This window comes from Tachysurus vachellii, chromosome 1, assembly GCF_030014155.1.
Source record: "Tachysurus vachellii isolate PV-2020 chromosome 1, HZAU_Pvac_v1, whole genome shotgun sequence".
NCBI classification, from domain to species: Eukaryota; Metazoa; Chordata; class Actinopteri; order Siluriformes; family Bagridae; genus Tachysurus; species Tachysurus vachellii.
In genome coordinates this window covers 35,589,544-35,605,321 of record NC_083460.1, presented here as the reverse complement: position 1 = coordinate 35,605,321, position 15,778 = coordinate 35,589,544, and the positions used below count along the sequence as shown (strand labels likewise).

Here is a 15,778-nt window from a genome sequence, read left to right as displayed (position 1 = left end):
CTAAATTGCCCCAAGGAGTGTGTGTGTGTGTGTGTGTGTGGATGTGTGTGTGCATGGTGCAGAGCAATAGACTGGCTTTCAATCCAGGCTCCATCACCACCATTAGCAGGATAATGTAGTCACTAGAGATAAAAGAATGAATTTGCACAATAGTGGAGATTGTCTATATTTCCATAATAAAGAACAGCTATATTTCCATCTGCATAACTCTTAACAACAGGTGGCAGTGTGGAGAAGCAAAGAAGACGTGCAAATGAAACATGCACAGAGACAGCAGCGACATGCCAAACACAGCTGCAATGATCTCATGACGAATACCATGGCCTGTGGAACTACTAAAGCAAACACGGCATTTGTGATGAAATTGCGTGGACAAGCTGTTGTACAGCCATAAATTAGTCCAAGAATGGCAGAGAAACTATAAGACTTCTATTAGAAAATAGTAGCACAAAAAAACGAGAGAGAGGGAGAGAGTGAGAGAAAGAAAGTGATAGAGCAAGATAAAGAAAGAGAGAGAAAGAGAAAGAAAGAGAGAGAGAGAGAGAGAGAGAGAGAGAGAAAGAGAGAAAAAAAGAGAAAAAGAAGAAGAAAGAAAGAATGAGAGAGAGAGAGAAAGAATGAGAGAGAGAAAGAAAGAAAGAGAGAGAAATAAGGAGAGAGAGAGAGAGAGAGAGAGAGAGAAGGAAGGAAGGGAGATGACTAGCATACCCTGAGGGCCATTCCAGTTCACCACCTTTAATTATACACAAACAAGCTCAGAATATCAGGAGAGTTTACAGACTGTTGCAATAAATACCACCCATATCCCTGTGCTAGATTCATTTCACTAACACAGACAGAGTAACACCAGAACCATAGCGCTCGCACACACGCGCACACACGGTTCTCTACTGTAAAAGACATCAGTGAACAACAAAACCAGCAGTTACAAATACACTTATACGACACACACTACTAACTCAAAGTGTGAGTGTGGTACACACACTCCAAAACACTGTACTGTACATCAAACAGTTCCTTGTGACCCACCACTGAGACAGTGGACCCAATGCCCTGAGCTTGTTTTTCCCCTGTATGGCCACTTTATGAGTTTCCACTCAGGAGGGAGGAGAGGGAACGGAGGTGGCGGCTGCAGCACCTCCAGCTCAAAATGGCTGCACTCACAATTCAGAGAAACCTGTAGATTTGGCTTGTATGAGTGGCCATTTTTCACATATGCACCAACCTCAACACAAACACAAAATGTGTTACAGTCTTTTGACTACACATGATACATCACGTAACACTACATTGAGAAAAATACGGATTAAGACATACGGATTAAAAAAATAATCTATTGTAAAAGGACAACCAGTGTTTAAAGAATGATTCTTCTTATAATAATAATAATTAGGTTAGCAAAAATGATTTCACTCAGACATACTTTTAAATGTCCTTCTCTAAATCATAGACCAGATTCTGAACAAAATGTGGTCAAGTCTCCGGAAGTGAAACAAATCGTACTGTAGCAGATTCAGTGTCGTTGTCAAACATCAAAACGATGCCTTATGAGTTGAAATAAAAACAAAAAACAAACATGATGTCATTCCTTACTATCGAAAACTCAAAGGGTCTTGTTTTATACCTATAGCACTCAGAAGTTGGCAGACTGCATGCCAGCTGCTTCTGGCTACTAAAGTAAAGTGCTAAGCAGCATGTGGACTCTGATAGGCAGAAGCATAAGAAACCTCGATGCCACATTAGTCACTAATTATGTTCATCCATCAGTGACTCTGCTACATTAGATTACGATGAGATACAGCTCTAAACTACTAATATTACCCAGCATCAAACATCACTGATGTTGAGGTGAAGGGAAGCTAATCACCATTAAACAGTAATTAACAGTAAACCCACTTCACCAGCCTGACTTAAGGTGTTTTTGTATATTAGGGACTTTATCTCAGCTTTCTCCTTTCAAAAAATCCTTATTCTACTAATTCCTTTCATTTGAGCTTGTATTGATCCCCTAATAATGAAGTAAATTACAGATTTCATGTGACATATTGCCATCAAAAGGATATGTAGTCAATCCAAATCCACACGTTAAAATCGATTCAGGTTCGATTTAAAGAGCAGATGTTTGTGTCCACACTATAATAAAGACATATTTGTCAGATTAAGGCAGAAACAACAGGTTTGTGTGACTTCAATCTGTTAATTGGGAAGCAACTCCCCAAATACAAGAAGACAGTACTAGAGAAAACTGGGCTTTGTGCTCACATGTCCACTATTTTATGTGTCGGTGGTCTAAGAAGCCACAAATATGTTTACCACATTCACTCCATGCAGAAAAAGAAAGATGCTGTGACGTTCTCATGGGTCACTCTGTTTCTGTACTTATAGCAAGTGCTGATGCAGCAAATGATATAAATATGCATAGGAATATAATCCATGCACTACTGTGGAAATGCAAACCAGGTAATACATATTTCTCTTTAAAGACTATTAAAACAGTACCAAAAGGATGGTGCATATAAAAATAATTACAAATAATTAAAAATAATTACAAATAATTACAAACAAACAAATAAATAAATATATATATATATATTATATATATATTTTATTATTTTATATTTTTTATTTTTAACTATTTTTTTTTAACATCATCAATCAGATGATGACTCACATCATATCGGGGCAGTTGTCAGGTTTGTCTAGCAGACCTCCTTCCATGACAAAGCGCAGAACCTGCTCATTGGACATACCCTGATAGGGCTGCTCTGCCAAGGTGGCTATCTCCCATAACACCACACCAAACGACCTGGAGGGGGAGGGAGAGAGGGAGAGAGCGAGAGGGGAGGGAGAGAGCGAGAGGGGAGAGAGAGAGCAAGTTATAACAGTCATAAGACAGAATAAATATGATATTGAATAGTAAAACTGTTCCGATCAGCTGCGGCTGTGAATATTACAGTGAAAACCCAGATGGATTTCTCCTGCAGGTTTCCACAGAAACACGGTCAGATGAGAAAGTCACACAAGGTTAATGTTTCTACCTCATGTCCACTGTGATGAGGCTTGCTTGCCAAATCTGCTTAAAACATATAGCAGGAATTCCCCTTCATTTCCTACAACATAGATTTTCTACAGAGAAATGTGTGTGTAATTTGTTAGGGTAGCTGTATGCCTTTTGTCCTGTAGTTTAGCTCATAGGTGGCTCTTTTATCTTTTAAAAGAAATCCACACAAAGTAGTAAAGCTGCACAGTTAATCACAGTTTACACATTTTTGGGTACTTTATATACCCAGTGCTGTTGAAGTCTGACATCTGATTAGTCAGAAGGTGTCGAGTTTATATAACAGCGTCTTAAAATCACAGGTTTATTTTAATCTACTTGTTCTAATAATCATTGTTTCTATAGCAACGAATTACACAGGGACCTATAATGCAGACCTTAAGGCTAATCTAAAGCTACATAGCTAAAAAAAAAACATGCTGTTGTTTATAGGATTATGGTTGATATGGTGAGGCCAGAGGGTAAGAGGTAGGTAAGATCAATGCTCTTTATTGGTTCTAGCACCAAGGTGGTAGGATGAACTTCCCCATGTTGTCTGAACAGCTGAGTCACTGGTTGTCTTCTACCTCTACCATGAAAAACTTCAACTAGCACTTATTTACATTGTTTGTTTTAAGTGCATATTTAAATAATAAAACAAACAAAAAATAAATAAAAGGAAGTTTCAGGTTGATGGCATCCTTAGTCTGTAACCTATTGAACCAGTGTTTTCATCGATAGAGACGTCAAAGCACTTTTGTATGTTTATCTGAATGAGGGCATCTGCCAAATGCCATAAACGTAAAAGCCTTGGGTAAGAAGACTTGAATCAATGTTTACAGAAGTAATCTCCAGTAACTCCAGTGATCTTCACGATGGCCAGTTTGTAGTTGCTCAATAACACAAAACAGCACTTAATATCTGATTATTGCAGCGATAAGCAGATGTTTGCTGACTTTAAAGCACACCAGTATCACTGACGTTCCACAACATTAAACGCAAACCACAAAAAGTACACTATGGTGTTCTTTACTTATTGAAAATGGTAAATGCTGTCAAATTGATGTGATATAATATGAATAAAGCACTTTAGGAACTGCTGCTGTTGTAAACTAATGAATTCTGTCACGCTTACAGCCCAACAGCTGTGGTACTGTTAGCTAATATTGACTAACATTAGGTGAGTTTACTATATAAATATTATGAGATCTCAATGAAAATATATATTTAGCTGCTTACTTGTATGTTTAGCAGAAAATCAGAAATCTAATTTAAATGAATTTGTTTACGTCATGTTAAACATTATACTGAAAAGACAGAACAGTTTTAATTAAGGGACTTTTCATTTGAAGGAATATAAGCTTATGTGGAACAAACATTTGATTTCAGACAGTAAGAGAATCAAAGTACATACATTTCCAAAAAAGGTAGTAAAGCACGGGATTCCTCTACATATTCAGGGTCGTATGCTAAGTAGACATAAATTTTGGAGAATTCGTTTCTATAAAAACACGAATTGTATTCCATCAAAAGAAAATTCTTTTCAGTATTAGGATGTGTGTGTGTCTGCCGCAGTGGCAAAACTCATACACTAGACCTATTGCTGAAAAGTAAATGTATGGAAAGGAAACCTACCACACGTCAGACATGGTGGTGAAGACGCCGTCTTTGAGGGATTCTGGAGACATCCAGCGCACAGGCAGCAGTCCCTTCCCACCCTTTCTGTAGTAATCTGTCTCGTAAATGTCCCGTGTCATGCCAAAATCTACAAAGCCAGGACAAATGAGGTGAGATTCCACAATTTCTATATAGCAAAGCCTGTTGGGCAGCCAAACAAAACACTGAGCTTATAGGCTTACATTTGTACAAAGATTACTAGATTAATAGCAAAAAGAATCTGAGCGATGCTCGGCCAGACAACCAAATTCATATGAACTCACTGAATATTTATAAAAACACTTATGAAGCAGATGCTGCTGCCTAGCCAGAGTGTATACATTATATATTTAAAGCTCTTTTTCCATTCCACTAGACCATTGTAGGCCAGGAAAACAAATTCTGAGACTACCTCCAATTTTGACAGTGAAGTCTTCAGCCACCATGCAGTTCCTGGCTGCCAAGTCTCGGTGGACAAACTTGTTGGCATTGAGGTATGCCATGCCGTCTGCGATCTCTCCTGCCATCTGAATCATTTTCTTCAGCGGTGGCAAAGGAAGACTGGATGTGTTCTGACGATGAGGGGATGAGGAAAATAAGAAAAGAAGACATCCTCAAGCATTGAAAATATATATCACTGGCAAAAAGCACACGTTTTGTCACGCCATTTGGTACAGCCACGGTCATCTGTTACACAGGACTAGGAGCTGTGAGTTCATCTGTATGGTTGAAGCTAAAAAGACCCTACAATTAAATCTCGCACTTATAGTATCGCCAAACAGAATAAACACAGACAACAATTACAATGTTTAAATAAAGAAAATAATCACAAAGAGATTGTTGTTTGTTTATTTCTTTTACACGTAATGCGTGTATTTTCTTCCTCTAGAACATTTTGTGACGTGCTGCACCAGATGCATTATGAGAATAAAATAACATTGCAGATAGCAGACTGTGCTCATCAGTATGACCGCCACAGTTACCAAGTGGCAGTAGCAGGAAAGAGAAATCTGAACACTGGGAATCTGAACTAGATCTGCAGAAAATTTACCTTGCTGGATCGTAGTGTGCGTAGATAACTCTTCAGATCACCCTGAGTCATCAGTTCCATAATGACTAGAGTGGGCTGTCCCTGTGAGACCACACCAAGGAGACGAACCTGCACAGATCACCAAATACAAAAAAATCTTTACACTCCCCAAAACTGGCAACACAATATAAAACGATACGGAAGAGTCAAGAAAGCTCAAATATTTTACGTCATCCCACATACCACATGGTGACAGTTGAACTCTTTCATGACGGACGCCTCGTTAAGGAATTCGATGCGCTCGTGCATGCTGGCGGACTCGTTAACAGTTTTGATGGCCACGCGGGTTTCAGGCTCGTCCTTGACAACACCCTTGGCGATGCCCTCGTACACCATGCCGAAGGAGCCTTGGCCTAACTCTCTTATCATGGTGATCTTTTCCCGTGCTACCTCCCATTCATCAGGGACATACACTGGTAAAGGAAAGCAGAACATTTACTCAAGACTTAAAGAAACACATCAGATAAAATGTACTTGAACAACCAAGACATGACTAACGTTCTGCATGTCTCTTGCTACTAACAAATAAGAAAAGACTATAATCACATGTCTAAATCATCACACACACCACCACAAAGCAGGTTCAGCTGTTCAGCATGCCTTTATAGGACATGATATTAGACATTTTTATGGATTTGTTAGTTATGTTAGCAAATCTGTGGCAGAATTCCTCAGACATAATATGCCATGGCAGTCTGACTGACTATATTTGGACTAAGAAGAAAACTATAGACAAAGTATTCCTTTAAGACCTAGGACTCACATCAAATATTGGTAACATCTGAAAATACAGCAATACGTTCAACCCTCTCCTGAGTTACATTGCATAACGTTGCATAATGTACCAGACCAAAAAAACAAGTCAGAGAAAATGATTATTACGTACTGATACTCACGTTTCATCCACTCTTCTCTCTCTCTCACACACACACACACACACACACGACTGCCAAAAGTTTGCACTACATTCTTTTTGAGCATCAAATTCCAGATTTAGTCTCTTTGTTGTTAAATTAACCTCCACTCTTCAGAGAAGGCTTTCCACTAGGTTTTGAAGAGTGGTTGTGGGGATTTGCCCATTTAGCCACAAGTGCATAAATGAGGTTGTGCATCAGTTAGTCATGGAAGCCTGGGGTGCAGACGGGCCAGGTTTCCACATACTTTTGGTCATATGGTGTATAATACCATTTATAAGTCTACTTCTATTTTCTCCATCAGACAATATTGCTCATGATTTCACTCACCTTCAGTCGCACTGAGGTACTCTGGGTTGACTGATGCATACAGAACTCCATTTCCAAGCCTGTCGCTGTTCCTATAAATTCCGAAAGAAAACCTTTTATCCGCCAAAAGCCACATTAAATACATTTAAGAGTTTTTTTTTAAACAATTGCTCTGTTTTTCCCCCTGATGAGTTCGTCTAATGAAACTTCACCGCAGTCTACCCTCACATAAAAGGGAAAAAGCAGACTGGAGTGTTTCAGACAAACCCTGAAGCTTGCACTAAATGTGTAAAAAAAAAAAAAAAAAAAAAAAAAAAAAAAATCAGAGCTTCATTAGTGCTGCGCTATTAAACATGAGTGGAAAGAAAAGTACAACCAGTCTTCAAGCTTAGTTTCAAAAGTGTTGATGCTATTTGCAAAAAAAAAAATAAAATAAAAATCAAAGTCTTATGAAAGCTCATAAATGAGGAGGCATACCTTCTCTTATTGATGACATACATGGCCACTCCAAGGACCAGCAGGATGAACAAAAGGGGGATGATCATTAAGTAGAGGAAATTCTCATAGCCTGTATTTTCAAAAGCAAAAGGGGAGACAATGTAATTCTATTTGGGTTATAACATTTTAACTGGGTGCTACAGGAGTTCATACACAACACTACAATTACACCAACTCTGCAATTATGTGTAATTCAACTGGAGAAAACAGTGCTGTTTACAAAGCACGGAAGGCAGTCCTGTTGTGAAAATGGCCATAACAATTACTTACGTTCAGCCTGTGGGATGTACAAGGATATGGGCTGTGTCCATGAGCCATTTCTTGCCAATGAGGTGGCCCTCACACGGACCGAGTACTTCCCGGGTCCGAGGTTAGTGAGCCGTACACCTCGATGCTCCTTGTAGTGTTGACGCGACACACACTCGTGCTTCTCCAGCTGAGACACAACATGATCACAAACATCCAAAACAAATCACAAGATCAGTATTTATTGTATCATTTTAAAGTACATCCGTGTATGCATACACACACACGCACCGCACACACACACACAAGGTATAAGACAACCAGTACAGACTGTGTGTATGTTACTGCCATGTGACCTGCTCAATGGCAACTTGCAAAGTGTTAAGACCTGAAACAAATGCTTACTGTAAAGGTCAAAACAGACTATATTAAAATATAGTCCAATGTGCGCACATCACTGACAAGACAAACACATCTCTGTGATTTATTCAGAGATCGCTTATCCTGTGCACCGATAATATCTATAATAATAAGACACATCTTTCTCTCTCTAGGTAAATAGTATTTTGGCTAGTTGTGGCCCAAGCTATTAGGGCTCTGGGTTGTTGATCAGAGGATAGGGGTTTAAGCCCCAGCACTGCCAAGCTGTCACTGTGGGCCCCCGAGAAAGGCCCTTAACCCTCCATGCTCAAGGGGCGCTGTATCATAACTGACCCTGTGCTCTGAGCCCCGACCTCCAAAGTCGGGATATGCGAATAAAGAATTTCACTGTGCTGTAACGCATATGTGACAAAATAAAGGCTTCTATCCTATTCTCTATTTTTGCCTGCTCTAGTTGTTCATGGACAGCCTTTTGCAGAACCAAGTTTTCTGTAAAACAATGTCACAACCTTGACATTTGTCAGAAATAATAAGTACACATGAGCCAGTAAATGAGGATGTAACAGCCTATGTAGTAATGGAGGGATGGAGCACCTCGCCTCCCAGATGGATCTGGATCTCGTAGAGCAGGATGAGGCCATTGGGTTGTGCTGGTTCAGGCCACTTCACAATCACAGAGTCATCCGAATCCTGCCATGTCACTGGGCCAGGAATGTCATCAGCTTTGTCTAGGAGAGGCAGAACAAAACATACTCAGAAACATCGGGTTCCTTTCTCGACCCTGAATGTAATGTAATGGCAATGCAACCTTTGAGCAGGATGTGCATGTCTAATCCACTTCTCCTAGCAGAACACACAGAGGCAAACATTAATTAGAAAGAGTGTTTATGGTCATCTCACCTGCTGGTTCAGTGCGGGGGAAGGCGAAGGCAGGAGCACTGCACTGCTGGATCTCCTCATTGCAGGCATGCAGGTCGATGCGGTACACAGTGAAAGGCTGCAGGCCTTGAATTTCAGTGCTTGTTTCTTCCAACTTTCTTTCATGAAACTCTTGCATATTTGGTTCTGGGACTGAGGAGTTGCCCTCGCTTAGGCTCCCACTGGAACCAAGCAGAGAGTGTAGGAAGCTGGAGTTTGCCACTCCTGACACGTCCCTACGCTGACGGAGGCTGGGTCTGAAAGGAATCATTCAAATTAGTGTTATGAAGAGAGGCAGAGGTGGAGTGGGGGTCAAAACTAGACATCTCTATCATTTTTTTAAAAATAATGTACAGCAAAATGTACATCATACTACTCTGGCAATTCACATCCATTTTTGTGTCTGCCGACGATTCCCCATCAATGTAAACCCCATTAGCATTCATCCTATGGCAACCTGAAAGCTCTTTGTAATGTGTAATTTACTTTAGATGTAAACACATTACAGCCCTACATCTGCTGCCACTCATTTTCGTATCTTTGAGGGTTATTCAATGCACAAAAAAAAACAGCACTGCCGACCAAAACTAAACTAAACATCTATCTATTTTTTGTCCAAGAGGTGCTACGCACTGTCGATTTTATTTTTTGCCCTATTTGCCACCTTTCCTTGCAGCCATTCTGACATGCCCTATCAAGGCAAAAAGGGATTTTACCTCAAGTGATCAAAATGGGCATATTAATTAAAACACGTTTGTTTGTGTGAGTGTGTGTATGTGATGGCCAAAGGAGTGTTTTGTCAGTCGTTGTTCTAAATCGCTCCAAGGGAGCGAGTCACTCACTTCTTTGCCAAAGCAAGCACAGGCCCTGTCCTTAGATGATCTGGCAAGAATGCTACCTCCCCATCCACCCCTCCAAACATCCTCCATATACACACACACAAACACAAACCGCCACAGCTGGTTTCCATTCCTTTAAACTCCCTCACACTGGAGCGCTTGGTCACTGCAATGCATATGAACACCGAGGGTTTCTCACGCTTGCTGGACATTCACATCCCAGGCTATTGTAGCACCACGATCTGTCAGATTCAACTAACTCAGATCAACAACTCTCCTTTCCTCCATTTCCACTTTTCGCTCTGCCAAAACCAAAACATGCACGTTCATTCATTTTTTTCTCTCCCCGTCATTCATTTTCTTGTCCCCTGATCAACCTCAGGCAGTCTCTTCCCCATCATCTGTTTTTCCTCTACTTCCTCCACTCAGCCTCTGCATCTTTCTTTCTCTCCAGCTTCAGGTCCCCAGCTGGCCCCCATGCCTGCGGAACGGCAGTCGTTGATCAGACCCGCTCTCCAGCTGGAGGGGATATTCCCTTTATTTTATCGCTATTCCAGATGGCATTACTGTGCATTTCCTGGCAGTGGGTACAGGCTGAGCTTTTTGGGGGGGAAACTGCAACTGAAGGGATATGATTTCCTCTTCTTCTCAGGAATTCCAAACTTGAGGCACTTCCTTCAATCTCGGTTTTCAATTAGAAAAAACAGAGAGAGATACAATGTGCTGAGTCCGACCAGAATTGCAGACATATTTTGTATATTTTGCAATCGCACAGCACTGAGAAAAACAGCCAGACACAAGACAGATACACTCAGAGAATCAGAGGTGGTCCTGTGTCCTCAAGTCATTATGTTCCTACTTTGCTTTTAAAATAAGCAATAGTGTTCCATCACTTCCAGATATAAACGTATTCTTTACCATATCTAGCAAAGCTCTAGACTAGAGAATGCACAGTGATTCATAAGTGTGTGAGAGTGTGTTTGTGTCCACCAGCCTATACACAGCTGGCAGGTAATGTGATGCAGATGTGCTCCTTCATTACAGCCTAGAGCACTCCATGTACTAGTCCTCATACATTAGCACATTCAAGCTGTGAATGTATGTAGCATTATCTACATCGAGGTGGATAAAGGAATAATCCGGGTATCTGAGACTACTTTTTGTAGATGGAAAATTATTCATAGTTGCCTAGTGCACAAGAAGGCTTAACCATAAAATATAAATATGGGACGGTGGAACAGAATTTCAGCATTCATTTCCTGATAGAGGACGTCTAGAAGCCTCAAACATTTGAACCCACCCATTTTCAAGTGTTCATATGACTGACAGATGTGTCCTGTTAGACTGATTGTTTAAACAACTGAATGTCTACTTCTTGGATTGATGCCTGGGTTGTGCATGTAAAGACTGTAGTTGGTGTTAAAGATAAACAAACATGAACAAGAGAGCTGTGATTGGAGAAAAGCAATTTTGGAGGTGAAGTAATTGGGCGTGGCCAATGTAGACAATCTGGAATGTCCTGGAAGAAAAACAAAACTGCGGTGTACTAATAACCAGACACTGAACAGCTCAGCCAAGGAAAACAACAACATTCGATGACTAACATTGTGAGAGCTGAAGAAAACCCAGAACCTCAACAAAAGAAGGTGAGAAGGCACCACAGTCCAGAGATACAGAAACGATGCAAACCACTCATCAGCAGGACGAATCAGAAAACCAAATTGGACTTAACAAAGAAATAGAGATGATCTATAAAAGATCTGCTTAACCAAGACTTGTTAACCTCTACCAAAGTGAAGGAAGGAGATGTGACGACAAAAACAATTTGCTCATGATCCAAAACATACGAACTCAGAAGCCAAGCATGGTGGAGGATGTGTCATGAATTGGGTTTGCGTGGCTGATTCTGAAACAGATCACTAATCTTTATTGACGATGCAGAACAAATTCCACGGAGTCTACAAAATATCCGTTCTGCTAATTTTCAAAGAAATCCATCAATCTAATTGTGAAGAACTTTATCATGCAGCAAGACAATGACCAAAAACACACTGCCAAGAACAGAGGGCTTCATCAGGGAAAACATGGAAAGACCGAGACCGGTCAAGTCAATCACCAAACCTCAAACCAACTCGGCAGCATTTCACCTGCTGAAAAGAAACTGAAATGGTAAACCTACCAACAACTAACAACTAAGCTAAGGTATGGTACAAGCCTGTAAAAGCATGCAGTGCAAGGAAAGACTATGCAATATTAGGGTTTCTGCTGCTTGAATACTAAAACACCCCAATTTGCTTGTTAAACACAATACTGCTAATAATATTTTGCAACATCATCTTATCCAAAACTGAAAAATAAACCATGACATATGTTGCCATATAATCTTGTAATTACTAATAAGCTTGCAGTAAGAAAGAGAAAGCCTGTACTGCAGGTTTATTACCGCAAAGATCACTGGGTTCAAAGCTAGTTTAATGCCAAGGAAAGTCAAGCAAATGATGCATAAATCCCAGACATCCCAAGGTCGATTCGGTTGGGTACGTACAAACAGGAAGGCTCTCGCCATAACTTTTGCTCCACTGTGACCATGTTGAAGGACAAAACAAAGGCCTGATAAGAAAAATATGCAATGTACATGTCCAAAACCTACCTGGGGGTGAAGATGTTGTTGTGGAGGAAGTCTTCAAAGGCTTTACTGTAGATGATGTCATCCCCGTTCCTTATATTATCAGAACTAGCTTTAGAGCAACTGCAGCAAACAGTTTTGTTCTCCCCTGACGAGTCAGAATTGGTAGGCTTCATGTTCCCAGTTATGTCTGCCAGCCCTGTGGAGAATCTGATGGGAATCTTCAGCTCTGTGAAAAGACAAGAGGAGGAAACCATTCAGACATGAGAGCCAATTACACAGAACAACACAGACGATTCCTTATAGATACTAGGGCTACAAAATGATGGTTGGAATGATAATCATGATCATTTCGCTCCATATTAATATGATTTAGAATTGGTTTCTATCATATCTTTTCAAATTAAAATTGAAAAATCGTATTATAAATCGTTGGAGCAGATAAGTAACCTGAGATGCTTGACAAACGTAATTGACTGATACAAGTGAAGCACAATCTCTTGCAAATACAAATGCTGTCTTATGAGACTATTCAGTCCTCACTGTGACTAAGTACTAACATAACTAGATGCTAAATACTAACACAATAATGAGTACAAACACATTAATAATGAAATATGCCACGCTATGATAACACCAAATACACATAAAAAAAGAAAACATGACTAGGGAGCATGTGATTTAATACAAACTACCCAATAAAAACTTGTAGCTAGCCAATCAGCTAACTTGGGTTAAGCTCAGTTGGCAATGTTTAATCGAGGAAGCCCATAAGTGTAATTATTATTAAAGGTTATTATACAATAACAGAAATCTGTTTATCAAGCAGCTTGTATAAAATCTATAAAAGAAAATAAATTCCTCAAAAGTACTATATGTAAACTATAAACATGTATATAGTTTTACACCAGACCAGAGCAGTAGTTGTGCTGATAGAGTTCACGATCTTCTTCCAGCTGTTGCCAGCGTAGCAGATAGTAGATGTGATTCCCGTTGGGAGAGACAGGAGGAGACCACTGAACCACCAGGCTTGTGGAGGAATTGGAGTAGGCGCGGATATTAATTGGCATTGTAGGTACTAAAAGAACAACAGAAAATTTTTTTTTAAAACTTTGCACATTTTCAGAGTTTCATTTATTCAGTTTCATTCATTTACATATTTTGTTATAAGGTAGAGTTAGCATCCCTTCTTTACCTTTAGGCTTAGTCAGAATATAGACCAACTCGCTCTTGGCCCCCAGGACATGCGTGTCTATGTCCTCCACTACCAAAGTTACAGTCTTCAAAAAGATAGCATACTGTGTCATGGGTTTAAGGCCTGTAAGATGGACATCAGGGTTTCTGTTTTGGTCCTGAGGCAAGTCCACATCCACCATCATCCAGCTGTTGGACCCACAACCCTGATCGTCAAACCCTGAGATGTTCTGAAAAGGCCTGGTACAGAAGGAAACCAACACAGAACGTCATAGGAGTGTAAAGGCAGATGATAAAGCTATGTAAGGATTACAACACAATTTGGTATGCAGTAAAAATTCATTATAAAATCAACCAGTTGAGATGTTGTGCTAATAAGAATATCGGATGGGGAGACAGACAATCTGAAAACATAACAGCTCCAATCGGTGGCAGAGGTATAAAAACGCCATCAAACTTAATATGATAAATAAATTGCAGTATCTCATGTTACAGAGAAACTGCAAAGTCTGCAAATATTTTCCTGTGACTGACTGTTACGAAATGTTGACACTTTTCCTTCCGTAAAGGTTAAGCACACATCCTCTGATAACAGTGCCAATAATCATACGTTTTTCTTGGCTAAATAATAGCACAAAATAAAGGTTTAGATTATGTGAAACCATGAAAATGGCTGTTAGTTTTAGGTGTGATATGCATACATATGTATGGGTGTCTACGTACTTTTGGCTACATGGTGTTAACTGTAGAAAACAAACGTGCAAGGATTCTCCATATGTGTTTAAAAAAAGGGGGGGGTGATGAGGCAAAAGGACTCACGCTTCTTTGTAGTACACTTCAAAACTGATGAGGCCTCTGTAACCCTGAGGTTGATAGCGTTCCCATGTCAAAGTTATTTTGTTACTCCCAGTGCTATTGCTTATGAACTTCAGAATTTTATGTTCACCTGAAAAAAACATAAAATTGAACGTTTGCAAATCCAACTAATCCACCATCATGTTCTAAGCAATCAACCGACACTAGATTAAAAGACTTACAGTTCGCACGCCCGCCGTTGGTGCGGAACTCGTCCTCCACAAACTTCTCCTTGAAGCCCGTTTTCAGCCACATCTTGCGAATCTCGGACATGCACAGGTTGGGGTTCCGGCCGAAAAAGAGCTTCCCCGTGTGAATGGTCAAGTTGTGCTGTGACCAGTCCCAGAGAAACTGGAGGTGCTGGTTATCAAACGCCAAGAAGGCATACATGCTGCAGAAATATATTACAGCAGGTCAGAAGTTGGATAAGGCCAGAATGAAAGTGTCCTTCATGCCAGTAAGCAAGAAAAGAAAACACAGAGACACAAAACCTTCTGATCCTGGCATCTAAGAGAAACATCTAGAACTTCCAGCAGCCTTGCTTGGCATTACATACATTACAGCAGCCTTGCTTGGCTGACTACAAATTTGCATCAAATTCAATATGGAACTCTTTTTGTTTTAAATCGAATCAAGAAAAAAAAAATATCTGTGTTTATGCTGAAGTGTCATCTACTGTAGAGCTGTAACAACTTTCTTCACAACCTTCCGATTGGTAGCCCAACACCTTAACCACTAGGCTACCACATGCCCAACGATTGTACTTTGGTGCATCAAAACACTTACTTATCACAGAGCTCCTTCCCATTAATGTGATTCAAACTCTTAAGGAAAGACAGCGAGCTCAGAGTGGGAGAATGAGAAATCTTCACGCATCCAGTCACCGTCTTGATGAGACCTAGGAAGTTCTCCAACTCAGAAGCTATGTTGTCTGCGAAAAAGAGAAAGAACTGTTATAGCTCCACAGAATCTGACAAACTGTTCCCTGCGTTGTTTAGTGAGCAGTGCACACACAGCTACTTACTGCCACGCCGGATGTTGATGCGCAGGCTGCCGTTGATCACAGTGCAGTCCTTTAGGGATTGTGCAGCGTCCACAGAGTCGATATCTTTCCCATCACACACCTTGTCGCACAGGCCGTCACAAGCACTGCAGAACATACTGTGGGGCGATAAACAGGATCGAAATTAGAGTCGTCGTTTAACAGTTTCATAG

At 40.3% G+C, this 15,778-nt stretch overlaps 1 protein-coding gene across 1 annotated transcript in view; it reads right to left on the bottom strand.

The window, feature by feature from the left end:
* igf1rb (insulin-like growth factor 1b receptor) overlaps positions 1-15,778 on the bottom strand; it is a 62,846-nt gene that overhangs the window by 2,592 nt on the left and 44,476 nt on the right. The window contains exons 4-20 of the mRNA XM_060884719.1: positions 15,588-15,724; positions 15,350-15,494; positions 14,746-14,954; positions 14,528-14,654; positions 13,710-13,948; positions 13,428-13,592; positions 12,539-12,743; positions 9,032-9,306; positions 8,726-8,859; positions 7,775-7,940; positions 7,484-7,574; positions 7,028-7,098; positions 5,967-6,196; positions 5,745-5,852; positions 5,106-5,265; positions 4,673-4,802; positions 2,672-2,806 (exon numbers count right to left, since the gene is read on the bottom strand). Coding sequence (XP_060740702.1) covers positions 2,672-2,806; positions 4,673-4,802; positions 5,106-5,265; positions 5,745-5,852; positions 5,967-6,196; positions 7,028-7,098; positions 7,484-7,574; positions 7,775-7,940; positions 8,726-8,859; positions 9,032-9,306; positions 12,539-12,743; positions 13,428-13,592; positions 13,710-13,948; positions 14,528-14,654; positions 14,746-14,954; positions 15,350-15,494; positions 15,588-15,724 — 2,727 coding nt within the window. The remainder of the gene's footprint in view (positions 1-2,671; positions 2,807-4,672; positions 4,803-5,105; positions 5,266-5,744; positions 5,853-5,966; positions 6,197-7,027; positions 7,099-7,483; positions 7,575-7,774; positions 7,941-8,725; positions 8,860-9,031; positions 9,307-12,538; positions 12,744-13,427; positions 13,593-13,709; positions 13,949-14,527; positions 14,655-14,745; positions 14,955-15,349; positions 15,495-15,587; positions 15,725-15,778) is intronic.